The sequence below is a fragment of the Gracilinanus agilis genome, chromosome 2 (genome assembly GCF_016433145.1).
Source record: "Gracilinanus agilis isolate LMUSP501 chromosome 2, AgileGrace, whole genome shotgun sequence".
Taxonomy (NCBI): Eukaryota; Metazoa; Chordata; class Mammalia; order Didelphimorphia; family Didelphidae; genus Gracilinanus; species Gracilinanus agilis.
In genome coordinates this window covers 285,062,046-285,089,229 of record NC_058131.1, presented here as the reverse complement: position 1 = coordinate 285,089,229, position 27,184 = coordinate 285,062,046, and the positions used below count along the sequence as shown (strand labels likewise).

General features: G+C 45.3%; 1 protein-coding gene across 1 annotated transcript in view; it reads right to left on the bottom strand.

Moving 5' to 3' along the window:
• The window catches only part of ENG (endoglin), a 48,611-nt gene extending 29,161 nt beyond the window's left edge, over positions 1-19,450 (bottom strand). The window contains exons 1-2 of the mRNA XM_044664071.1: positions 19,052-19,450; positions 1,271-1,425 (exon numbers count right to left, since the gene is read on the bottom strand). Coding sequence (XP_044520006.1) covers positions 1,271-1,425; positions 19,052-19,109 — 213 coding nt within the window. The 5' untranslated portion in view covers positions 19,110-19,450. The remainder of the gene's footprint in view (positions 1-1,270; positions 1,426-19,051) is intronic.
• Positions 19,451-27,184: the final 7,734 nt, after the last annotated feature.

Sequence of the window (27,184 nt, the reverse complement as noted above, 5' to 3'; positions counted from 1 at the left end):
GAAGCTTTAGAAGAGACATAATGGATGAGCAGAATGTAAGCTCCTTGGGGACAGAAACAGGTTCATTTTTGTCATCACATACCCATTATAACTCCAAAGCTAAGAGAGAGACTGAGGGAAAATTGTATCTTCCTTCATTAAAATGTAAGCTTCTTGAGGATACCAATTATCCTGCTTCCTTATTTGTACAAGTGCCTAGTACAAAGCAAATGCTTAACAAATGTTTGGGGGCAACCAGGTGGCTCGGTGGATGGATTGAGAGCTAGACATAGGTTGTCTTTGGTTCCAATCTAGTCTCAGATACTTCCTAGCTGTGTGACCCTGGGCAAGTCGCTTAACCCCCATTGCCTTTCCCTTACTGCTCTTCTGCCTCGGAACTGATACTTAGTATTGATTTTAAGACAGAAGGTTTTTTTGGTTGTTGTTATTGTTGTTATTGTATAAGAACTATATCCTTGGTCTTTGCATCTCTCAATGCCTGGCACATGGTAGGCACTTAATGATTGTTGATTGGTTGACTGTCATGTGACCTTCCCAGCCCCCAATCAAGCAATAAAGAAATCCATTTCTATCTATTAAGGATAGCACTCAGAAAATTGAGGAAAATTTGCATCATTTACAAATGACATTCTGGGGGCAGCTAGATACTCACTGGATATAGTGTCAGGCCTGGAGATAGGAGGTCCTAGGTTCAGATATGGCCTCAGATACTTCTTAGCTGTGTCACCCTGGGCAAGTCACTTAATCCCCATTGTCTAGCCCTTACCTCTTTTCTGCCTTAGAACCAATACTTACTACTGATTCTAAGACAAAAGGCAAGAATCTAAGACAAAAAGTAAAGATGTTCTGGTGGGTATCTTGGTAAGAAAGAGCCACCTTGTTCCCTATAAGATGCCCAGAGTGCTGCCTTCACCCCAGGACATCAAGGCCTGGCAGTAATAGCTGGACCAAAGTTCTGTTTACTATTTGTATTTTTTTTTTAATTCTCAACTTTTGTCTTTGAATCGATACTAAATATTCATTCCAAGGCAGAAGAAAGATCAAGGCTAGTCAATTTGAAGTTAAGTGACTTATCCAGGGTCACACAGCTAGGAAGTATCTAAAGCCCCATTTGAACTGGGGTCCTCCCAACTCCAGGTCCAGCTCTCTGTCCATTGAGCATCCTAGCTGCCCCAATGCTTTTTACTATTTAGAGAAGGCGGCAGACTGGGGAGACTTCAGAACCACTCTAATTGTTGGTCTGCAGCCGACTGGGCAAGGGCTCACTCACCCGTGAAAACCTCAGGTTGAGGACATGGACTTCCTGGGTGGAGTTGGGGGTCCTCTGGCCCAGGCAGCCCCAGGAAACTTGATCTGTGGTGTATGTCACCTTTCCTGTTTCAGAGTCTGGGAGCTCCAGGTCACAGTCATCTTTCTCCAGAGGACCTAGTAGGAAATACAAACTCACCATTAGGGAAGGGGAGATGGGAGGGGAAAGAAGGGGACAGACTCTGAGCCAGGATGATTGGAAGTGACGGCCTCAATGTCCCTCCTTGCTTCAAAGCGGAAAGTGCCCTGGAAGCCCAAGTTTTAGTCCCAGTTCTGTCTCAGAAGCCTAACTAAGCAATTTTTAACAATCTGGAGCCAAAACAGTTGAGAAGGAGCAGGCGGTGAGGTATAATGGGCTCAGAGGAAAGTCCATTCACTAGTGGAGCAACAGCCTTTGCTTGGAGGCAGTGTGGTATAATAGAATAAGTGCTAGCTCTTGAGTCAGAGGATCCAGGTTCGAATTCAGCCTCTGATCCGTACTACCCATGTGCCTTTGTTGGGCAAGTCAATTAATCTCTTTGAGTCTCAGATTTCTTGTCTATAAAATGAGGGAGAGAATGGACTAGATGACCGATAGGGCCCCTTCCAGCTCCTCTCCCCTTCCTCCAGCTTCAGCACCCCTGCTTTTCCTCAGGGCTCATGTAGGGATTAGAAGGGAGTCCCAGGAATCCAGACCACCTTAGGGAAGAATGACACCCTCCCCGCACAGAGGCTGACATCTGGGACAAGCTGCCAACACTCCTGTTCTGTACGCTTCAGCCTATACAGCCTGGGCAAATCTCATTCTCATACTGAGGCTGATTTTTCTCCTCTGTAAAAATGAAATAGAAATCCTTCCCCTGCCTACCAGAGAGGGCTGTAAGGGTCAGTGCATAAGAAGGTGTATATGGAGGTGGCTTGGTAGCTCAGTGGATAGAACAGCAGGCCTAGAGACAGGCAAAGAGAAAAGGAATCCCAACCATGTGGGGAATAGCCCATGTAAGAAGATAAAGAAAGAGGGGCAGCTAGTAGCACAGTGGATAAAGTACCAGGCCTGGAGTCAGCAGGACCTGGGTTCAAATGTGACCTCAGACACTTCTTAACTGTGTGACCTTGAGCAAGCCACTTAACCCCTATTGTCTAGTCCTTACCGCTCTTCTGATTTGGAACCAATACTTAGTATCCATTCTAAAAGAGAAAGTAAGGGTTAAAAAAACAAGACGTTGTATGTGACTGTTTTCTAAGCTTCAAGTCACACTTTAGATAACTTTCTTTCTTACCCTTTCTACAGTAAATTCAAGGGATAAGGAGAAACTTTAATATGTGACTTCAATGAACAGTTTGCCCCTCTGTTGGGCCTGGAGTCAGGAAGACCTGAATTAAAATCCAGCCTCACAAGATTTCCAATTGAGCAATCCTGGACAAGTCATTTAACCTCTACCTGCCTCAGTTTCCTTAACTGCAAAATAAAGAGCATCATAGCACAGTGATAGGCAACCTTTTGAGCCTGGTGTGTTAAAATTCACCAAAAAACTGAGCATAATGGTGTGTCACTTCGAGAAAAAAAACATAATTTTGCGATATTTATAGTTTAAATAACAAAATTGTATAATTGTAATATATAACTGTATTTAATAAACCAAAAACTAATTATTTAACTTACCTGCTTAGTGACAGTCGTTTTGGCCTACAGACCTCCGATACAGAGTGTCTACACTACACTACAGCAAATGTTTCATCCTCGGCATGCAGCCACATACCTCTCTGTATGCAGCTGCTCGTCATTGAAAAATGGCTACACTTGCCAGTGCTGACACGTGTATCAAAGGTTTGCCATCAGGGTCATAGCATATGCTATACAGGGTGGTTGTAAGGATAAGAGACGATCCAAGGGCAGAGGATGGAGAACCAGGCCTTGAGATGGGAGGTCCTGGGTTCAAATGTGGCCTCAGACACTTCCTACCTATGTGACCCTGGGCAAGTCACTTGATCTCCATTGCCTACGCTTACCACTCTTCTGCCTCAGAACCAATACACAGTATTAATTCTAAGAAGGAAGGTAAAGACTATTAAACAAATAACAAAAAGAGGAGATCCAATAAGAGAATATTTTAAGCACTTAGCAGAGTGCCTGGTACATAGTAGGTGCTTAATAAATGCTTGTTCTCTTTCCACATCAGGGGGTAGGCCCTAGAATTCCCAGTCTGCTTGCCATTTATTCATGCCTTGCCTTGAGAAGACAGTAAGGAGAGTATTCTTTCTTTTGAGTTCCTCAAAGCGAATGCCATTGACTGGGGGAGATGCTGGGGGGGGGGGGCAGAATACTGACAAGGATGCAGTCACTGCCCAGGCTGGAGAGTATCACGACTTTGCTTGCTATTCTCAGGCATTGTAACCCAGAAGAGGAGGTGGGAGCTTCTCTTTCTGGGACTGGGCATTTCTCCCCTCTGTTCCCTGTTCTCTGGGGCCCTGAGGGCACTTGGGTAGGAATAAAAATGCCTCTTAGGACAAGGGCAATCACTACCAGCTCAAGCAGTAGCAGAGCTGGGAAAGAATGGGAACAAAGTGCCCTTCTAATGCCAGCTCACAGAACCATCCTCGAGCCAGAGCCTTGCCTACAACCTGGCCCTGGGATTTCTTTGGGAACTCACCAAGGATTTCCAATATGGAAACTCCCTTCCCCAAAACAGATCAGCACCTGCTCTGAAGATGGCTGTAGGCAAGTTAGGGCCACTGAGTGATGAAGTGACTTGTCTGAGGTCATACAGTCAGTTATATATGAGAAGGGAAACTTGAACCCAGACTTTCCAGATGCTTAGGCCAGCTCTTTATCCAATATTCTATCCTACTTCTCCTTTTGCCTAAAAGACACTCATTCAACTCTGGTGACTGATGTCATCAAAACCTAGGAAGGTCAAAGGTGAGGAAAGTGGAGAAGGCTCTCTCTTTGGGTCTAGAATTTTCTCCAAAAGGATCTTAGAACTTTTTTGGTCCTGCACTCCATCAATTAAAAAAAAAACTTGGAGCATGCATCTCCAATATTTCTACGTTTACATATTTGTAAATTATATAGTATACTTTTTTTTTTATGCCTTTACCTGGGGGCAGCTGGGTAGCTCAATGGATTGAGAGCAGGAAGTCCTAGGTTCAATTCTGGCATCAAACACTTCTTAGCTGTGTGATCCTGGGCAAGTCACTTAACCCCCATAGCCTAGCTCTTTCCATTCTTCTGCCTTAGAACCTTAGAACTAAGGCAGAAGGTAAGGGTTTTTTAAAAAAATGCCTTTACCTTCTTACCAACAACTCTAAGACAGAAGGGGAAGGGCTAGGCAAATGGGGTTAAGTGACTTGCCCAAGCACACAGCTAGATAGTGTGTAAAGCCAGATTTTTTTATTTTTTTAAATTTTAAAATATTTTTCAATGGTTACATCATTCATGTTGTCTCCCTCCCCTCTTTGCTCCCCGCTCCAGGAGCTGACAAGCAATTCCACTGGGTTATATGTGTGTTATCACTTGATTCCTATTTTCATATTATTCATTTTTGTAATGGAGTAATCTTTTAAAACCAAAATCCGAAATCCATAGAAACAAGTGATAAATCATATGTTTTTCTTCTGCATTTCCACTCGCACAGTTCTTTCTCTCAAAGTGGATAGCATTCTTTCTGAGGTTAGATTTGAACCCAGGTCCTCCCAACTTCAGGCCTGACTCTCTTTCTACTGCAGTCATCTAGCTGCCTCCTATAGTATACCACCTACTAGTCATTCTATAAATTAGAAAAGTCATTAAAATTCAAATTGAAAAAGAATGAGAAATAAAGATGAAATAATATTTGATTCTAGAATCAATAGAGAGCCGCTGGAGTTGACTGAGCACAGACTTGTGATTGAAGAAAATTGCTTTGACAGTTTTGTGGAGGGTGGATTGGAAGGGGGAGAGATGTAAGGCAGGGAGGCCAACCAGAAGGCTTTTGCAATAATACAGGAGAAAGGTGATAAGTATCTGAACCAGGGTAGTGGCTGTGGGAGAAAGGAACTCTGGGAACAGAGAGAAAGGAGCTAGAATTCCAGACACAAAGGATGTCATGAAGGGAGAAATGACAAGATTCGGCATCTGATTGGATGTGCAGGCTAAGGGAGAGTGAGGAGTTAGTCAAAGATGACACCAAGATCACCATCTTGGGTGCCCTTGACCTGAGAGAAGTTCTGAAGAGAGGTGGCTTTGGGAGAGGGGGAAGACAAGGAGGATGCATAGATGTCTCTGATGCATATTTGCAAACCATTTGTGTTTGTTCATCTTGCCCCGTGGTGTCTGCCACAAACATGAGGGTTGGGGGTGGGTGTGCTAGAGGGGGTTTCACAAGTTGGGTCATGACTCCCCTGGGGGTCCTGGACCTGGCTGGAAGGGGAAAGGTAGGAGTTTACACACTAGAGGGAGGCAGCAGGGTCAGGGAAGGTGGTGAGTCAGGGAAGTCAGTGTGGAAACAAACCTATGATGGACTATCAAAGAAAGGGAAGAATTTGACTCATTTCCCCCCTCAGATTGGTCAATCACATATCCTTTGGGTCATACCAGGGTTCCACTTTGGAGGTCCCCCATGAGCCCCATGGTGGTCTTCCTTCTAGGGGAAAACTAAGCTTCAAGTTTGTCCTCTCCTGGGGACATTGCTTATGTCTTATCTCCTTTAACTAGATTCCAAACTAGCTGAATGTTAAAACATGCTGGGCAAGGTCCAAAAAAGGGCTAAATCTAATGAGGAAAAGAAATCCACAGTAGGCAGCTAGGTAGCTCAGTAAATTGAATCAGACTTAGAGACAGAAGGTCTTGGGTTCAAATCTGGCCTCAGACACTTCCTAGATGTGTGACCCTGGGTAAGTCTCTTAACCCCCATTGCCTAGCCCTTACCACTCTTCTGCCTTGGAACCAATATTTATTCTAAGACAGAAGGTGAGGGTATCATTGGAATTGCTTGTCAGCTCCAGGAACGGGGAGGGAGAGAAAATGAATCATGTAACCAGGGACAAATATTTTAAATTTAAATTTAAATTTAAAAAAAGGAGGTAAGGGTTAAAAAAAATCCATGCCCTTTTATAAGACCAATCTGATGGCTGTGCTGGCCCTGGGTACAGACTCATCTTAATTCTGCCGCTACAACCTAGTTCTGTGAAAATGAAGGGATGAGCCTAAATGATCTCAACCATTCCTTCCACCTCTAAAAGCTCCCTATCTATTCATTATACCTTTCCTTTGTGCCTTAGTATCCCTCGGAGTCCATACTCTGGGACTTTGTCAATAAGGCTGAGCTATTCACTGCAGAGGCCATTTACTGGCTTCTTTGAAACCACTAAATAATGGAGATAGTTGAGAGTGAGTCTCTGCTTTTTCCTATGGGGTACCAACAAAATGTTGAGGATGGTCCTTGAGTACTTTCAAGCGTGTAATTGTTAAGTCCCCCAGACTTTAGCCAACAGAAATCAGAGCTAGAGGGATACCTCCTCATTTTTGTTTAGTCATTTTCAATCACAGCTGACTCTTTGTGGTCCCTTTTGGGGTTTTCTTGGCAAAGACACTGGAGTGGTTTGCCATTTCCTTCTCCAGTTCATTTAACAGATGAGGAAACTGAGGCCAATAGGATTAAGTTGACCTCCCGGGGTCACACAGCTAGTAAGGGTCTGAGGCCAGATTTGAACTCAAGTCTTCCTGAGTCCAAACCTGACAGTGTATCCCCTATGCCACCCAGCCGCCCTCCTCTTCAAATAGATATTCTATTAACTTGGCACTCCCCTGGACTAGAAGTAGGGTGGGGCACCCCAACTACAGCTATACCTACCAAACAACAACTGGCTGGAGATTTACAATTCCAGTCCCTGCCCCAGAGGCCCTGCCCATGTGTCAACCAGAAGCCTGGCTGGATAGATATACGCCTGCCTCAGAATGAGAGATAGGTATCCTGTCCTACCATACCCCAGCCCCATCCAGCCAAGTACCCCTGCCCTGCCTGAGAGGGAGAAGAATTGTTGTGGGGTGCTAACTTAGAACCCTTCAGCTAGAGCAGAAAGAGACTCCAGAAGCCATTTCCTTCAGTCCTCTCATTTTACAGAGGAGGGAAACTTGAGATACAGTCCCATAGGCTGGGTTTCTAGAGCCATTTCTTCCCCAGCAAATCAGTAGGGCTAAAAAGAAAGACTGGAAGTTCCTTGAGGGCAGAAACAGTTTTGCTTTTATCTTTGTATTCCTGTTGCCTGGCACATAGTGCTTGTCTGATAAATGTTTCTTATTTGTCTAATTGATTGACAATGGATGGGAAAAAGAAGGGAGAGGATCATGTGTGTATATCTTGTGGGGTCAACTAAACAATAAGTTTCTGGGGGTTAGAAACTGTGCCTTCCTCTACTGTTTCCATTAGAGTCCTGGGCACAGGGATGGGCACACAAGGTGGTTGATTTAATATTGGGTTTTGATTATTTTGATCAGAGAAAGCATTGGCTTCATCCTCTAGAGGTACTGTTACAGATGTTATAGATTCAAAAAGTCACTGAGTCAGGAGCCAGAAGTGCTGGCTTCCAGTCTTGGTTCTGCCACCTTCTAGCTTGTGACTTGGGCTAATCACTTTTTCTCTCTGGATCCTCAGTTAGCCCTTCTGTAGAATGGGAGAGTTTAAACAGATCATCTCAAGAGACTTTTCCAATGTCAAAGGTCTAGGAGAGGATTGATAGATTCAGAGTAAACATTATATGACTCTTGAGTAAGATCCCTTGACTGGGAGCTCTAATCCCAATTCTGCCAATGACCACTTCTGTGACTTTAGACAACTGATTTCCCTTTTGTAGGTCTCCATTTCCTCCTCTGAAAAATGAGGGAGAAAGGTGAATTAGATGATTTCTAAGATTTTCTAACTCTCAGGACTATGATCCCATGATGCCAGGGAGGAAGGGAAATAGGAAGATGACCAGACTATGTTCTGGGCCTCCCCTCACTGGGGCCGACAGGAAGCTGGGAGCTGGGAGGGAAGAGAGTGGAAATTTACTCTGCCAGGCATGGAAGGGGAGAGGAAGCAGGCCCCCTACACCTCGTCCTGAGGAATGCATGGAGCCGGGAGGAGGAGGATGGAGAAGGGGAGACTGTTTGGAAGCTTGTGTCTCCATCTTGTCCTGCTCACTTCCTGTTTTCTTCGAGATCAAAGATGGGCTCTGGGGGGAATAGCAGCAAGCCTGATTGATGGGGGGGTGGGGTGGGTAGGGAATGGGGGTGAGAGGAACCTTCTATTGACCCCTGGATTTTCCTTCATCCAACCACGTATCCCTTTTCTCAGCCACAGGGAATACAGGTCCCTTAGATATAGAAAAGTCTACATGATGGTCCCCTCTACAAAGAGTTCCACTTCTTCACCAAGTCAATGCCAACAGCACAAGCACCATCTTGCATATCAGTGCCCAAAAGGGGAAGAGCTGGGCACTGTTACTGGATGCCACCTTGGGGTCCAAAGTTAATTCCATTTACATGCCACAGGTCACTTAAGAGATTTAGGGCCTCCTCAGCATTCCTCTAAGAGAGAATCTCTAAGGCCCCTCCCAACACCATAGATTTTGAGATTCTGTGAATCTAGACGTGCTATGAATGAATAAGTTAAAGAGCATCTCTGCCAGGCACTGTACTAAGCGCTGGGGATCCAAGGATGAAAAACAAGACAGTTTCTGCCCTCAAGAAGGTCACATGCTATTTTGTTATTCAGTCCCGTCAGAATCTTAGTGACCCCATCTGAGATTTTCTCAGCAAAGATGCTGGACTGGTTCACCATTTCTTTCTCAGGCCCATAGAGGGAAAATGGCTTGCCCAAGATTACCCAATGAATTCATGGCAGAGGTAAGACTAGAACCCAAGACTCCCGACACAACCTGAGCATACACAGGACAATAGTTGATCTAGCCAATGTGTGAGCATCCAGTTACTAGCTAGTTCATTTGACAGATGAAGAAACTGAGGCAAGCAGGGTTAAGTGGCTTTCCCAGTGTCATATAGCTAGTGAGTGTCTGAGGCCACATTTGAACTCACAAAGATGAATCTTCCTGACTCTGCTGTGCCACCTAGACACCACCACATTCTGATAGGGAAAGAAAATACAAATGGGGGAGCTGGACCCAAGAAGGGCTGTTTTGATCTGGGAAATCGTAGCGATGATAAATGATATCACAAGACAATTAGCCAATGCATCCTTTCCAAGAATGATGGGATTGATTTGATTGCTGGTAAAAAAAACAAACAACCCAAAACCTAACCTTTATGTTCTATGTGAAAGTATGCATAGCACTTTATATACATTATATCAAGTGGTTCTCATGCAACTCTGTGAAGTAGCTACGATTATTATTCCCATTTTACAGATGGGAAAAGTAACTTCTCCCAAGGTCAAAAGAAAACTGGTCTGAGAGTCAGGAGACCTGGGTTCTAGACCTAGTTTTGGCACCTTGGATAACTTACTTCTCTTTCCTGAGCTTCCATTTCCCCACCTAACAAATAAGGAGAGTGCATTCCCAGATCTCAAAGGCTCTGTCCCATTCTCTGCCATTCTACAGCCAGGTAGGGTGACGGCAGCAGGGCCTGTTCAAGCTCAGCAGTCAGGAGCCACCCCCAGCTCCAGGCTCTTCTTTCTTCCCTCCAAGGAAAGGTGGGAGTGAACCCAAGGATCTGCAGTGTCTGCCCACAGGAGACACAGGCTTCGGTGTCATTTTTGGACTGGCCAGTCAGCCTGGGAGAAGGGGGCAGTGTGGGAGAATGGGAAGAACACTGCTTGGGGATCAGAGGGAAGAGATTGGAATCCCTACTCCTGCTGCTTACCGCCCGTCTGACCACAGACAAATCATATAACCTTATCTGAACCTCAGACTGCCTGGCCTTTGCCATTCTTCCATCTTAGAAATGACTCTAGGACAGAAGGGAAGTGTTGGAAAACAAAAAGTATCCTTATCTATTCTAATCTCTGTCATCAGGATCACAACACGTTGGACCACCAAGATCTAGTTGCATCTCTTTCGTTTTACAGATGAGGACACTGAGGCCCGCTGAGGGGAAATGGCTTGTCCAACATTACCCACTTAGTTCATGGCAGAGGTAAGACTGGAACCCAGGACTCCCGGTACAACCTGAGCATCCATAGGGCAATGTTTGACCTAGCCAGTATGTAAACATCCAGCTACCTTCTTTAGGACCTGATATCTTATGCCCCCATCCACTGTTTTTTAAAGCCCTTACCTTCCGTCTTAGAATCAATACTATATATTGGTTTCAAGGCAGAGGAGCAGTAAGGGCTAGTTAGGTTAAGTGACTTGCCCAAAGTCACACAGCTAGAATGTGTCTGTTTGAGGTGAGATCAGAACCCAGGACCTCCCATCTCTAGACTTGGCATTTTATCTACTGAGCCATCTCGCTGCCCCACTTCATCCTCTTTTGGGAACTCTAGATCTTGCCCCCCCCCCCCCACACACACACAGCACCTTTTCTCTCTCTTCTCATCCCTTCTTCCCAAGGCCTTACTCTCTCCCTGGGCAAGGAGAGGCCCAGCTGGACTGCATTATGTAATGATCAGATAACAGGGCCAGCTGGGAGATCAGATAAGCGCCCGTTTATTTTGGTCCTTTGGGGTTTTTTCGAATGCCTGCTCGCTCCCCCTCACCCTCCTCCTCCCCGCCACAGACGAGAATGGGGAGACAGAAGGGAGTGTGACGCCCCATCCTGTCTCCCCATGGCCAGTGGGGCCAGCCAGGGGGGACGGTTTCAAAACAAAGCTTAATCACAATTAGGCAGGCACCAGGGAAACACGAAAGGTCTGAGGGAGGAGGCTTCTATGGGAAGGAGCTGGCAGCCTAGCAGGGTGACTGGAGACAGAAGAGTGTCAATGATGCTTAGAGGTCAGTCAGTTTTGGGACCAGACTGGACTCTCCATTAACTAATGTGTCCCATTGACTGACCCGTCCTTTTCAAGAAAGATATTTAGATTGATTGCTGGTACAGTGTTAAAAACAAACTCCCCAAACCCTCAACTAACATTTTTTGTTGGACGTGACAGTTTCATAGCACTTCACATACAAGCATTAATCCTCATGCAACTCTGTGAAGTGGCTGTAATTATTATCCCCATTTTACAGATGGGAAGAATGATGTCTTCAAGGTCAAAAGAACACTTGTCTGAGGGTTAAGAGAAATCCCAGAGAGTAGAAATATGAAGAAACAAACAAACAAACAAAAAAAAAAAAACCACAGAGGCTCAGGTCTAGTGCAAAAGGTCAGCAGACACAGACCCCAGGCCAGTTCTGTCACTAACTTGTGGGATCTGGAGCAGCTCATCTCTCCTCTCTGGGCCTTAATTTCCCTCTTTGTAAAAAAGAAGACTCTGAGCTCAATGATTTCCATGGTCTCCTCCAGCCCTGACATTCTCAGTTCACAGAAAACACTCATTCCATGCCGTTTGTTGATTGGCCTTTTGCCAGAGAGGCAAGAGTAGAAGGGGACAGTGTGGTGTAGTGGGAAGAGCACTGGTTTGGAAGCAGAGGATTTGGACTTGAATCGCTGCCTCTGCCATTTGCTCCCCCTTGTCCCTTTGGACAAATTGTTTCACCTCACTGGGACTCAGTTTCTCAAGTTGTATCTCAGAGCTGGAAGGGACCCCAGCCTAGTCCAACCTTATTTTTTTTAAACCGTTACCTTCCATTTTGGAGTCAATACTGTGTATTGGCTCCAAGGCAGAAGAGTGGTAAGGGTAGGCAATGGGGGTCAAGTGACTTCCCCAGGGTCACGCAGCTGGGAAGTGCCAGTTTTAAACCTAGGACCTCGCGTCTCTAGACCTGGCTCTCAATCCACTGAGCTACCCAGCTGCCCACTCTAGTCCAATTTGTCCTTGACCAGAAATCACTATAGTATCCCACATGGGTATCATCTAGTCTTTAAATATTTCAACTGAAGGGGATCCCACTTCCCTCCAAAGCCTCCCATTCCACTTGTCAAGTGACCAGAAAAATTCCCCTTACAGAGAGCCTAAATCCACCTTCCCATGACTTCCATTCCCTGCTTCTGACTGTCTTCTGGGGCCAAGGAGAACAAATCTGATCCCTCTTCTACATTATGACCCTTGTGATATTTCAATTCATCTATACCATGTGCCCCACTAAGTCTTCTCTAGGCTAAACATCCCATCTTCCTTCAAGTGAACCTCCAGTGGAATGAACAGGAGGCCAATTTAGCATCCTCTAGTTTGTCAATATCTTCCCTAAACCGTGGCATCCTGAATTCTTCCAACCAGAGGAAACACAACTCAACTGTTACTTTTCTTCCTATTGCTGACCTTTTGTGTCACATTCACTAGCTTGTAGCCCACTAAGACCACCTCATCTTTTTTTAACAAAATATTGTCTAGCTCTGCCTCCCCCATCTTATATCCGTGAAATGAGAAGATGGAGCCGGATTACTTCCAATATCCCTTCCATTCCCAAATTCTATTATTCTAAAATAGAGGTCTTCGGCTGGAGACAGCAGGGAGATGGGGCAGGGTGATATGGTAGAAAGAGTACAAGGATTTGGCATAGAAGACGAGTTCAAATGCTACCTGTGAGACCTTATATTAAATCACTTAATTTTGCTGGGCCTCAGCTTCCTTACCTGGGATTAGATGACCTTAGTGGTCTCTTCTTCAGTGGAGAGGAGAAAAAGATTATGAGAAATAAGGCTCAAGAATATTCTAGGAATTTCCTGATTCTCCCTTTGGAATGAGACAACCCCCCTCCTTCCCCATCAAGATCCCTGGGAATCTGAGTCAGTTTGAAGAATGCTCAGAGGTAGAGGCTCAGGACACTGATTTCCCACCTCCCCTCACCATTTCCCCCAACAAAAGTATTTCAGGTTCGGTTCTCCTACAATAGATATCCTCTAGCGCAAGGATTTTTAGATTTCAGGGTGTCTGTGAACTTGGATGGGAAAAATATACCTTTATTTTCACTAGCCTCTACTTAAAATTGAGCAGTTTTTCTTTTTTTAAAAGCATTTTATTTTCTGAAGACACATAATAACAATTTTCAACATAAAATTTCCAAAATTATAAAATCCAAATTGTCTCTCTCCCTCCTTTCCCTATTCTTCCTAAAGCTAGTAAACACTTTGATCTGGGTTATTATACATTTATGATCATGCAAAACATATTGCCATATTGATCATTGAACAATATATATATTTTTAAACTCTTACCTTCCATCTTAGAGTCAATGTCATGTATTGGTTCCAAGGCAGAAGAGTGGTTAAGGGCTAGGCAATGAGGGTTAAGTGACTTGCCCCGGGTCACACAGCTAGGAAGTATCTGAGATCATATTTGAACCCAGAACCTCCTGTCAATTCAGCAGTTTTTCAGTGATGATTCTTTTAAAAATATCATTCTAAGAAGAAATTCATCATTTTTAAAAATAGCTAACATTTATGTTTGGCTTACTATATGTCATACCCTTTCCTAAATGCTTTACAATTATTATCTCATTTGATTCTCCCAACAATCCTGGGAGAGATGTGCTATTATTATTCCCACCTTACAAGTTCTCAGGAAATTGAAGCAAATAGAGATTAAGTGACTTGCCCAGGATCACAGAGTATCTGAAGCTGAACTGGAACTCAGGTCTATTTTGACTCCAGGGCCAGAACTCTACCTGCCAGACTACCGAGTTGTCTCAAGAGAAATCCATGTCACCAAAAAAGTTAAGAACTCCTGTTGTGGAGAAATTTGACTCGGATCTGTCTCTGCTATTGACTCATTTTAGATAAGGAATGGATAGGAGATGTGGACAAGAAGCTGACCTCCAGGACTCTGGCCCTGGTCCCAAGCACTGATCCCCTCTAACCTTTTTTGAGTTAGCCCTGGCTGTCATCTTATAGCCCAGACTGTCCCAACCCGGTTAGCCTAAACCCCAGGACACAGTACCAGGCCTAGAAATAGCTTTGTTTTCATGAGCAAGATATGAACTTCTTAGCTTGTTTTCTCATCTGTAAGATAGGAATCAAAGTACTCAAGAGGTAGTAAGGCAAAGATGGTAAAGAACTGGCCTCCAAGCCAGAAAGACTTCAGTTCAAATCCTGCTTCTGACTGGCTGTGTGATCTTGGATAAGTCACTTATTCTTTTAAGGATCTAGGTCAGTGGTATCAAACTCCAATGGAAACAGGTTACTAAACTGAACATAAGGATCATTTGCTGGCTGCACGTGGACTTCGTTTTAAAATACATTATCTTGATGGATTTCTATAAGAACTGGAAAGACCTCCATGAACTGATGCAGAGTGAGATAAGCAGAACCAAGAGAGCATTAAACACAGTAAACAAAGTAAAAAATTACATCGTGGAATGATCAGATGTAATCAACTTTGCTACTAAAAGCAATGCAATGATCCAGGACAATCCAGAGGAATTTATGAGAAAGAATGTTATCCACATCCAGAGAAAGAACCGTGGGAGCAGAAATGAAGAAGAAAACATATGATCTATCACCCGTCTATTTGGGATTATGATTTGGGGTTTTGGCATTAAAAGATTACTCTATTATGAAAATGAATAATATGGAAATGGGCAATGAGTGATAATACATGTATAACCCAGTGGAATTGCTTGTAAGTTCTGGGTGGGGGGGGGGAGGGAAGAGGGGAGGGAGACAACAAGAATCATGTAACCATGGAAAAATTAAAATAAAATAAAATATATTATCTTGCGACAGTTAGGTGGCTCAATGTATTGAGAGCCAGGCCTGAAGACTAGAGATCCTGGGTTCAAATCTGGTCTCAGACACTACCTAGTTGTGTGACCCTGGGCAAGTCACTTAACCCCCATTGTCTAGTTCTTACTGCTCTTTTGCCTTGGAACCAATAGTATTGATTCTAAGACAGAAGGTAAGGGCTTAAAAACATATATATATATATATATATATATACATACATACATTTTATGAATATTTTAATACATATATATTTAATACATATATGTATATATTAAAATAAATTTTATATTGGATTTTAATTTGTTAAACATTTTCCAATTGCATTTTAAAATTTAATATTTAACTTTCCCAACTGCATATAATAACAATCTTTTACATACATTTCTCCAATTACATTTTTTTAAAAGCCTTTACCTTCCACCAACTATACTGGCAGAGAGATTCCTCACCTATACATCTAGAGTGGAGATACAAATACTGTATTCTATCCACAAGTGAAATCATGAATCCTTTCCCAAATACCTGCATTCACCAGCTCCCAAGTCATTAGAGAAGAAGGTTCTTTCAATCTTTGCTGGTTTTTACGGTCCAGGTTGGCTATTTTATTAATGTAGGGAACTCCCAGCGAGGAAACCTCCTCCACTAATACAAATCAGTCACTCTTGGACCATTTAAAATCTTGGGAAATTGCCTAGGGCCTGAGAGGATAAGTGACTTGTCTAGGGTCATACGATCTCTTTAAATGCCAAAGGTAGGAAGGCAGCTCTGATTCACTGGATGCTGGACATGTCAGGTCAAGGACATATATATAAACCTTTACTATCACTTAAGTGTGAAAAATCATCATAAGATACCTCTGGAATCTTCATTCCTAAGCCTTTCCAGAGGCTGTGTGTGTCTGTTACCCCTGACCTTGCTGGTCATAGCTACTTGTTCCCTAAGGTTGAAGATAAGATTATAGAGCTGGCAGAAACCCCAGGGGCCATCTTGTCAACCCCTTCATTTTATACACAGAGGAAACTGACACCCCAAAACATGGTCATGCAGACACTAAGTATCAAGGATAGGTTTCGAACTCAAGCCCTTAGACTCTGCTCTTTCCACCACACAAGCCCTCTGAAAGGAAGAGCCAGCTGCCCCAAAGAGATGGGGCAGGATTCCAAGCTCTCCATGTAGCCCCTAGGAACAAGACCCCTTATTGACACCCTCTAGGGTTCATCCCCTATCCCACCCCCAGCATAATCAGCTGTGCAGTCCTGTGTAAACCAACTCTCCTTACACACATTCTCCTCAGATGGGACACAAACCAGAAACTGTCCAGATAAGGGTTTTGTGCAACTGAAAAAACAAAGTTGCTCCAGAATTTGCCACAAAATGAAGCAGCCAGAGGGAGGCGGGAAAAAGCCCAGAGCAGGAGAGGGGCAGCCTCGCTCTGTTCTCAGCTCTACTACTGATTTGCTGTGGGACCTCGGGTAAGTTACTGCCTCTGTCTGGGCCTAATCTACATCTACAAAATGAGACTATTAAATATAAAAGTAATGGGAAGAGGAGGAGGAGGAGGAGGAGAACTCAACTTTATAAGATACTTTAAAAGTTTACAAAGTACTTTGAAAAGCCATCCAAGAATTATTCCCATTTTATAGATGAGGAGACTGAGCTCCAGAGGGCTTGAAGTGACTGGTCTAATGCTAGATAGTTGGTAGGTATTAGACTCCAAGGTCATATGGTCTTTAATGTCCCTGTGAACTCTGATTTTTTTTTTTTCAGAACCCTTACCTTCCATCTTCAAATTAATACTAAGTTTTGGTTCCAAGGCAGAACAACAGTGAGAGCTAGACAACTGGGGTTAAGTGATACAACTAGACCAGGTCTGAACCCAGGGCCCCCCATCTCTATCCACTGAGCCACCTGGCTGCCCTCCAATGTGATTCTACAGCATCTCCCAAGAGATCAGGTTCTGGGAGAGAAACCCCATGCGTTCTGTAGCCCCTGCTATCTTCTCCCTCCTAGATGAGCTCTGCTGATTCTCTTTCTTTCTTTCTTTCTTTCTTTCTTTCTTTCTTTCTTTCTTTCTCTCTCTCTCTCTCTCTCCTTCTTTCTTTCTTTTTTTTTTTTTAACCCTCATCTTCCTTCTTAGAATCAATACTGTGTACTGGTTCCAAGGCAGAAGAGTAGTAAGGGCTAGGTGATAGGGGTCAAGTGACTTGCCCAGGGTCACAGAGCTGGGAAGTGTCTGAGGTCAAATTTGAACCCAGGACCTCCCATCTCTGGGCCTGGCTCTCAATCCACTGAGCCACCCAGATGTCTTCCTATTCTCTTTCTTTCTAACCCGCCCTTCTCTATTTACAGAATGCAAAGTGTTCCTACCACCTTGTCCTTGGACCTCTTGGACCAAACTTGGATCAAACCCCCACCCCCACCAGAGTAGGGAGCAGAACTCAGTCCATGGCCCCCTGATCCCAGAACCTAGGGATGTTAAGGGATCTGGGCCTGTAAGAGAAGTTCCCCTACAAGAGGGAGAGGGGAGAATAAAGTATGGGTACAAATTACAGGCTCTTAACTTAAGCTTCCATTTTCTTGTAGGCAAAGGTCTTGGGGAGCTTGGGAGTCCTTTGCAGTTCAAAGGTATATGTAGCCCCTTCTGGCTGGGGGCTGCTGACTCCTCCTCAGTTCCCCTCTCCCTTCAGCAGCTTTCTGGAGTGTCTCAAGAAGAATCTGGGAAAGGGAGGAGCCAGGCACAACCTCAAGTAGCCCTAGAGCAGACATAACCTCTTGGTTTCCCAGTTATAGAACATTAGGGCTGGATAGGACCTTAGAACACAGGAGATCAGAGCTGAAAGGGACCCTAGAACAACATGGCATGATGACGAAGATGGTCTTGGGGCATCTAATAGCAGAGCTGGAAAGGACTTTAGAAACCCAGCTAGTCCGGTGTCCTCACTTTCCAGATATAGGAACTTGTAGAGTTACTTGGTGATTGTGAGTGGCAGGATCAGAGCCAGATCTCCCGACTCTCGGTCCCTTGTACTTTACACTGTGAAGGTACCGAGCCACCTTCAGTCTCCACCCTTAGCCCTAGCCCAAACGGGCTCTAGGTCCTTCCCCGTCATCCTCACCGGGCCTCCCTGGTGGGCCTTCCCCGCTTGTGCAGGAGCGAAAAGTGTTGCCCCCAGGTTTTCCATGTCATCAGAGCCTCGGTCATCCTTAGGTTGGGAGCTGGAGGCACTAACCGTGGAGGATGTGGATGGAAGAGGTAAAGGCTTATTGTCCTCTGCCTCCCCTCAGGAGCTGAGTAGTAGGACCTGGCATGGGCTCGAATACATTTCTCCCTCTCAACCACTACAGAGTCTCTTTCCCTGGAGAGGTGGAACGAGATGGGGGAATGGTTGTGATGACAACAAAGAGTGGCCTCAGCTTCTCCCTACGGAGCCCCTAAAGAAAGGGAGAGCCCAGCAGACCGGCTGGCCGGAAGGATCACTGGGGAACCATTTGTTGAATCCTGGCTCTTTAGATCTGCAGGGAGCCATAGAAATGATGGAGCCTCATGTTGTGCATTTTACAAAGAAAACTGAATCCTAGATAAGAACTTGCCCAAGTTTGTTGGCAGAACTGGGATGATAAACTGAGGTCGGGCTCTTTCCATGAGGCTGCTACTGCAACTTTCACTTATCTCAGAAGCAGAATGAGCCTGGTGGGTGTATTCCCAGATGGTATGGGTGGGGTGGGGAGGGGAGAGGAAGACCAGGCTTCAGAGATGGTGGGCTCTACTTGGCATCCTCTGGCTGAGCCCAGCAAGAGGCTGGAGGCTAGAAGGGAGGCGGAGATGGACGTTTGGCTGGACCCAGGGGAAGGAGACCCTGCCAAACTGACTCGAGTCCCAGAGAGAGGGAAAGAGGGCCCCCTTTTCCCCAACACCATGGGTTAACATAGGCAGAAGTACTCTCTAATGGCAGAGAAAGGCCTGCCACCGAAGAAGGTGAGCAAGAGAGGGTCATGGGACAAGTGTGGGGACCATGAAACACCTACTTGCCAGGCTGAAGTCCCAAGCAGCCAGGAACATCGCGAAGTAGAAGATTCCCACCATGCCGTCCCTCTGTCTGTCTTTCCTTGGGACCTTATCCAGTGTCCAGGGGCAGGGTGGCCGGGGGCCTCGCTGGATGGCGTGGGGTGTCCTCGTGACCAAAGGGGCAGAGGCAGGGGGTCCGGCAGCTTCCCTGCTCCAGCCTTCTCAAGGGTTGGGGAAGTGTGGGGGGGAGAAGACAGAGGAAGAGGCAGGAAGGATGGGATGATGTCAGGGGAGCAGGGGAGGGTGAGCCTGGTGGGGTTGTTAGAGAAAGAGACAGAGAGAGAGGGAGAGGGAGAGAGGGAGAGAGAGGAAGAAAAAGAGTTCTGTCCTCAAGGCTGGCTGGGGTAGCTGACCAGAGGCTGGGCACTCTCTGGAGTGAGCTGCTCCGGAGCAGCCCAGCCCCAGTGACCCAGGGAGGCAGGAAATGAGTTTCCTTAGAGGAGGGGCTGTGGGGTGGCTACCAGCCAAATGGAGAGAGGAAGTGGTGTTTAGAGTCTGGGTTTGGGACTGGGGGGCTGTCAGAGCCTGACAGAACTCCTCTGGTCCCTCCCCCCACTCCTATCCCACCTCCTCTCTTTGGCTCTCTCCAACCTAGTAGTGACAGGGACGGGCACATCTGGCAGGAAACATCTGGCAATCAGCCCCTGAGAGACGTCAGTCCCTAAGAGGGGAAATCCCTGGGCGCCCCACTTTCTGGTCATTTGAACCCGTACCACTGTTGGGGATGGTGGGGGTTAGAGTCAGTGGCCGGTGGATAAGAGGGACAGTCTGTGCCCTAAAGAGGAGGGATCTGATGCCTTTCTTCTCAGGATCTCGAAGCACACTTTAGATAGCAATCCTCAGTTGTCCATTAATTTATTCAATAAGAATTTATTAATTTTACTATGTACCCAGTTCAATACTCTGTGGTCAATATAAAGCAGTTTCTGCCCTCTTGGGGCTTAAGAAGACAAGACTCAGACAAAGACTTGGTTCAGTTAGGAAGTGGCCCCAGAGGGTATCTGATGATCAAGGTCAGAATGAGGAGTCCAGGGCCCAAGGATATTCAAAGTTCAAAAGTAGGGGACACTGATTTAAGTTGAGGAAGTCAGGGGAGGCTTCATAAAGGGAGTGGGGAGGACAAAGCCCAGAGAGGGAAAGAACACCAGAGATGGTAACAGTTAGCCCTGGAACCCTGATTCCCCCAGGGCCACACTTCTGAACTGGTAGAACTGGGAGTATAGGTAGCCTTCTTTTATCAATATGGGGCCTGCCTGTGGCACATCTGATCCCCAGCCTGGCCCTAGCCCCTAAGACTCTCTCTCTGTCTTTTTCTCTATCTCCCTCCTTCCCTCCCTCCCTCTCTCCCTGCCTTTTAATTATATTAAATATTAATTTATCTTAATCTAATTAAAATAATATAGAATTAAATTAAATATAAATAATGAATAATTAAATTAATATAAATATACAATTCATTATCCATTCATAATTCATAATTCTTCTCTCCCTCTCTCTCTTTCTCTCCCTCTCTCTTTCTCTTTCTCTGTCTTTGTCCCTCCCTCTCCCCATCTCTCTCCCTTTCTCCCTCTCTCCCTCTGTCTGTCTGTCTCTGTCTCTTTTCCTCCCTTTTCCTCCCTCTCCCTCTTCCACCCTCTCCTTCCTCCCTCCCCCATCTCTGTCTCTGTCCCTCCCTCCCTTTCCTCATCTCTCTCCCTTTCTCCCTCTGTATATCTGTCTGTCTCTGTCTCTCCTTCCCTCTCTCTCTCTGTCTCTGTCTCTCTCTGTGTCTCTGTCTCTTTCTTGTCTTTCCTTATGCTCATCGAATGCAAACTCATTTTAATGTTCAAACTTAGCCAGATTCAGTGGGGGGGAGGGGGGAAGTCACTTAAAGTAATTCATAAAATACATGAATATATTTAAATATCAATTTATATTAATTAATTAATTATATTAAATATTAATTCATATTCATTAAGTTAAAAGAAATATACCATTCATAAAATACATATATGTGTATATATATATATATCCATTGTGTGGTATTTGCCTTCTAAAAGGAAATGATCCATTTGCTTTTGGATTTTCCAGGCTGTTTCCCCTTCCCTAGCACAGATAAGGGATTTGATGGTTCTTGTGCCTTCTGTCCTCTCTTGCATCTCCTCAGTCCCCAGAGACCAAGGCTCTGCTCCTGGACAGCTCCTTCCCCCCTGGCCTGCCAAGGCAGCTCCCTTCACTTGCTACCTAGCTGCCTGGTGTCTGGTCTTAGACAGCGGGTGATGAGATCAAAGGCCATGCCCCTTGTTTATTCCAAAGGTCTCCGGTCAGTGAGAAGACAGCCCAACCAAAGGGGGGTGGGGACGGGGAGGGGAGAAGGGAGGAAGGGAGGGGCCAAGTCTGAGGACTGCTGAATCTCCTCTGGGACAGAGGGCAGCTCCCTTCAGGAACCCAAACACACATTCCAGGGCCGAGGCCCGCCCCCCAGGCAAGGAGCCGAGGAAGGCCCTTGCTGATGCCCCTATGGTCCCCATATCCCACCCTCGGAAATACCGGGAATCTGGGCACTGAGTAAGATCTGCCAGGAAGAGGATCCCTAGGGGAGGAAGGAGCTGAGAGGAGGGTAGGGGGGAGGCGAATCCATCCAAGACAATGGGTTTGAGATTCCAGGAGCTACCCCCCCACCCTCCCTTAGAAGCCCCCAGCTAGAGAGGAGGAAAAGAATGGGCACCCCGTGGTCCTGTTCCTTTTCCTGAAACTACAGAGGAGAAGGCATGGTGGCGTTTAGGGGCAGTGTAGAGGCGGGTTTGAGGTGAAGACGTTGGGAGTGCCAGTGATACAGAGAAAGGGAGCTAGAAATGCAGAAGCCTCCCTTGCTGCTTGCTGATTGAATAGAATTGATATTTCTGCCCACCCCTCCCCCCACCTTTTAAAAAAATATTTATTTATTTTTATCAATTACATGTGATAAATTTCCACATGAGTTTTCCAAAGTTATATGCTCCATATTGTCTCCTTCCTGGAGCTGGCAAGCAATTTGATCTGTGTTGTCCATGTATCATCACACAAAACATTTCCATATTATTCATTTTTGGAAAGTGAGTTACCGTATAAAACAAAAACCCCAAAACAAAAACCTCTGACAGTTCTTTCTCCGAAGGTGTATAGAGAGCATTATTTGTCTTCAGTCCCTCAGAACTATCCTGATTCATTGTATTGCCCAGAGTAGCTAAGTCTGTTACATTTGATCATTACACAATGTTGCTGTTACTGTGTACAGTGTTTTCCTGGTTCTGCTTTATTTCGCTCTGTATCAATTCATGAAGATCTTTCCAGCTCTTTCCAAAATCATCCTGTTCTTCAATCCTTACATCACAATAGTATTCCATCACCATCATATCCCACAATTTGTTCAGCCATTCCCCAATTGAGGGACATCCCTTTAGTTTCCAATTCTTGCCACCACAAAAAATACAGCTATAAATATTTTTTTACAAGTAGGTCTTTTCGCATTTTTTCTCTCTCAGACACAGATCTAATAGTGGTATTCCTGGATCAAAGGGTATGCACATTTTTATAGCCCTTTGGGCATAGTTCCAAATTGCCCTCCAGAATGGTTGGATCAGTCACAACTCCACCAACAATGCATCAGTATCCCAGTTTTGCCACATCCCCTCCACCAGTTATCATTTTTCTTCACCCTCAAATTGCCAATCTGATAGATGTGAGGTGGTACTTCAGCACTGTTTTAATTTGCATTTTTCTAATCAAGAGGGATTTAAAACATTTTTTCATATGATTATTGATAGCTTTGATGTCTTCATCTGAAAACTACCTGTTCATATCCTTTGATCATTTATCATTTGGGGAATCCCCCCTCTCCTTACTAAATGAGAATTTTCTAAAATCTCCTTTCATACATTTTCCCATGGTATCCACTCTCCATGAGGTCCTCTTCCCAGTACAGGGGTCTAGGGTAGAGGAAGTGGTTTCATAGCCTACCCTATTAGTCTAACAAATATTAGCTTTGCCCCAGTTCCTCTCATCACCCATAGGATGATAGAATTAGAAGATTTAGAGGTGGAAGGGGACCTTAGAGATCAGGTAATATCCCTAAGAGGCAGAGGTAGTGTGGCATAGTGAAAAGATCACTGAATTTAGTCAGGAGACCTGGGTTCAAGCCCCTCCTCTGCATTTCCGGAAAGCCCTTGTGATCCTGGATGTTACTTCATATTTCTGGCTTTTGCTTCCTCATCTGTAGAATAAAAGGGTTGGATCAGATCATTTCTTAGACCCTTTCCAGTATCAAATATATGACCCTGGAATCTAGGCCAATTGCTCCATTTCAAAGATGAGGGAATGAAGTGGCATAACTTAGAGTCAGGGAAATGAGTACTGGTCGGAGCCAGAGGACTCGACTCTGAACTCACTAACTGCATGAAAACCAATTTGCTTTCTCAGTGTGTAAAATGGGAAGCCAGACTGGTGAGAGGGAAGATTGAGATAGAAAGATGGTACTGGCCAAGGGCGCCACTCTGACCAACTCCAACAGGGAAGTGGAACTTCCCATCAAAGACAACAGGCACCCAGCACAGGCTGGGGTGGGTGTGGGTCTGGGAGGAAATCCACCAAGTGCGTAATATGGGCCCAAGGACAACGGCCTTCATTTATCTGCCATGAGCCCCGAATTCCCAAAGCACAAAGGTTGGTGGGGAGAAAGGAACCCTGAGCTCAAGCTCCCAGCTCCCTGGCTGGCATGTGGTGTGATGCAAGATGAGTGACTTCACCTCTCTGGCTTTAGAGTCCTCATCTGCAAATGGAGTTAATAATACTTGTACTACATGTAAAACCCAGTGGAATTGCGGTTGGCTATGGGAGAGGGGTGGGAGGAGGGGAGGAAAAGAACATGAATCATGTAACCATGGAAAAATATTCTTAATTAATTAATTAATTGAGATTAAAAAATAATAATACCCGTACTATGGGTAGCTGGGTGGTTCAGTGAAAAGAGTGCCAGACTTGGAAATGGGAAGACCTGGATTCAAATTTGATCTCAGACATTGCCTAACTGTGTGACCCTGGGCAAGTCACTTAACCCCAGTTACCTAGCCCTGTCCACTCTTCTGCTTTGGAACCAATATTTAATATCAATTCTAAGATGGAAGATAAGGTTTTAACAATAATAATAATAACTAGCAAGGGATTTTTTTAAGGTTTGCAAAGCACTTTACAAATAGCATCTTATTTTAATCTTTAAGTGTGGATTTGGGGTAAATCAAGGATCACTAAGCACTCATCTTTGAATTGGACTGGAAGCCGACCCGGTGGAACTCTGAGAGAATTCGGTTTGGGAGGGGCCAGTGAAGGAGGGAGTTTGGTGAAGATTCTGATGATTCTAAACTGCCAACGGCCAACTGCCAACCGCCAAAGACTCCTGAGAGGACATTCAAGCTATCTGGTGGGCTTGGGGTGGATGGTTGTGGGTGGCTGGGAGGATCTAGACAGGAATTATCTCTTCTGAACAAAAAATTCAGGGGCAATCTGGAGATTTCAACAGCAAAACCCTTCTACTGACTTCATTGCCAACGAAGAAGAAACTGAGTTGTGCTCCATAATTGGCCTTAGTGCCCGGACTCCGGAGGGAGCGGGCACTTGGGGGACCCTCCCTTGATCCCTCTTATACCCCTTGCTGGCAGTTATTCCCCCGTTTCTTAGATAGTGTTAAGGACAGGATATGGTGAGGGGAGAGAGAGTCAGTTTCTGAGTCAGAGCTACAGAAGAACCCAGAACTGCTCTCTTGTCGTGGGGTTCAGAGTTGATAGAGAAGTGATCCCTGTGCCCTCCTTCCTCATAAATCCTCAGTCATCCCTCACCCTGTCATCCTGAATTCCCTCATCCTTATAATAAGTCTTTATTAGTTCATTAGTGGTAGTTTGGGGCTGTTACTTGGAGGGGAGGAAGGCTGATTTTGGAGCTGAGGGGAAGACGAATACCAAACACCAGCCTGAAGGGCAAAGCGACTAGAACTTGGGAGTGGGGAGCCTTGTCCCATAGTGCTGGCTCTGAGGGTGGGATCTAACCCACTGGGCTCACAACTGATCCCCAACACCTTCCTTCAACATCTCCACTATAGCTTTGCCAGTTGGGAACCTCTTGGAGTTTATTCCCTCATAGGTCTTCCCTGGGGTGGGGGTGAGTGAATAGCTGATCTGGCCCATTGAAAGCTAACAAGGGGGGGAGACTAGATAACCCCTCCCTTTTAAGATCAGCACTCACCCTATACAATCCTCACCATACCCTGGAAAGTAGGTTTTTAAATATTTTTTAAATTAAAAAAAAATCCTTGCCTTCTCTCTTAGCATCAATACTGGATATTGGTTCCTAGGCAGAAGAGCAGTAAGGGCCAGGTATATGGGTTATATGACTTGCCCAGGGTCACACAGCTAGGAAGTGTCTAAGTCCAGATTTCCACCCAGGACCTTTTGTCTCTAGGCCTAGCTCTCAATCCACTGAATCACCCAGCTGCCCCTAAGAAGTAGATTTTATTACAGATGGGGAAACTGAGCACCAGATAGAATAAATTATTTCCCCAGTGTCAAATAATGGGCAGACCCTCTAACTCCAAATCTTGTGTTCCTCCTATGGTACCAGTTTGAGAAATGAGAGGCAGTGTGAGAGAGTGGGAAGCGTACTGGACTTGTAACCAGGAGAGCTGGGCTCTAATCCTGCCAAGGCACTTACTAGCTGTGTGGTGATGATAACTTGCTCAGCCTTTTGTTTATTTGTTTCTTTCTTCCAAAGATATTTTATTTTCCCAAGTACATGTAATAACAATTTTCGGCATACATTTTCTGAAACTATAAGATCCAAATTGTCTCTCCTACCTTCCCTCTCCCTTCTCAGAGACAATAAGCCATTTGATCTGGATTCTATATGTTTTATTTTGCTCATCTTTTCCATAGCCTTAGTTTCCTCATCTATAAAATGAGGATAATAATATAGAAGGTCACAAGAGTCTCAGGGCAGTTTTAAGCTTTCAGTGGCCCTAAGATTTCAGGGACATCCAGTATTTGAACCACCTACCTCACCCTTAGTAAGGTGCTAAGTTTTAGCTTTTTTTTTTTTAACCCTTACCTTTTGTCTTAGAATTGGTACTAAGGGGGGCAGCTGGGTGGCTCAGTGGATGGAGAGCCAGGTCTAGAGATGGGAGTTCCTAGGATCAAATGTGGCCTCAGATACTTCCTAGCTGTGTGACCCTGGGCAAGTCCCTTAACCCTCATTGCCTAGCCCTTAACACTCTTCTGCCTTGGAACCAATACATAGTATTGATTCTAAGATAGAAGGTAAGGGTTGTTGTTTTGTTTTGTTTTGTTTTTTAATTGGTACTAAGTATTGGATCCAGGGCAGAAGAGCAGTAAGAGCTAGGCAAAGGGAGTTAAGGGACTTATCCAGGGTCACACAGCTAGGAAGTGTCTGAAGTCAGATTTAAGCACAAGGTCCTCCCATCTCTAGGCCTGGACGCTCTATCCACTGAGCCACCCAGCTGCCTCTAAGCTTTAGTTTTAATAGTTTAAAATGGCATTGAGCCTTTGGGGATGCCTCTATTATGAGGAAAGGACTTTTGCTAACCTTTAAGCACTACATAAATGTGAAGTTATTGGTATTATCCCTCAAGATCACTCCTCGTGTCCAGATGGGGGGAGTGTCTTTGGAATGTCTGAATTTATCAGATGACCCAGGACCTCTAAGAGAACACATTAATTAAACTTCCCCGCAGGGCAGACAGCTCTGTTTCCTCAGGAGAGCCCTACAGGTTCCTCCACAGACTGGTCAGTGAATCTGGCTCTTTCCGGCTTCCTTGCTGACCAGGAATCTTGAGGGGAGGGGGGCATGGGGAGAGACATCCTCTCAGGCTAACTAAGACCCCAGGGGGAGGGACTTTGAGTGTAGCTGTCCCCTTGGCTGCTAGCCACCCCAGGAATGTAGGCGCTGCCCCTGGGGACCACTGAGGCCAGCTTCCTGTCTCCAGTCTCGGCCTAGAGCCAGGGGCCATGAAAAGGTGTGTGATTCCAACCCCATCCCCTAGCTCTGGCCTGTGAATGACCAAGGCTGCCTGG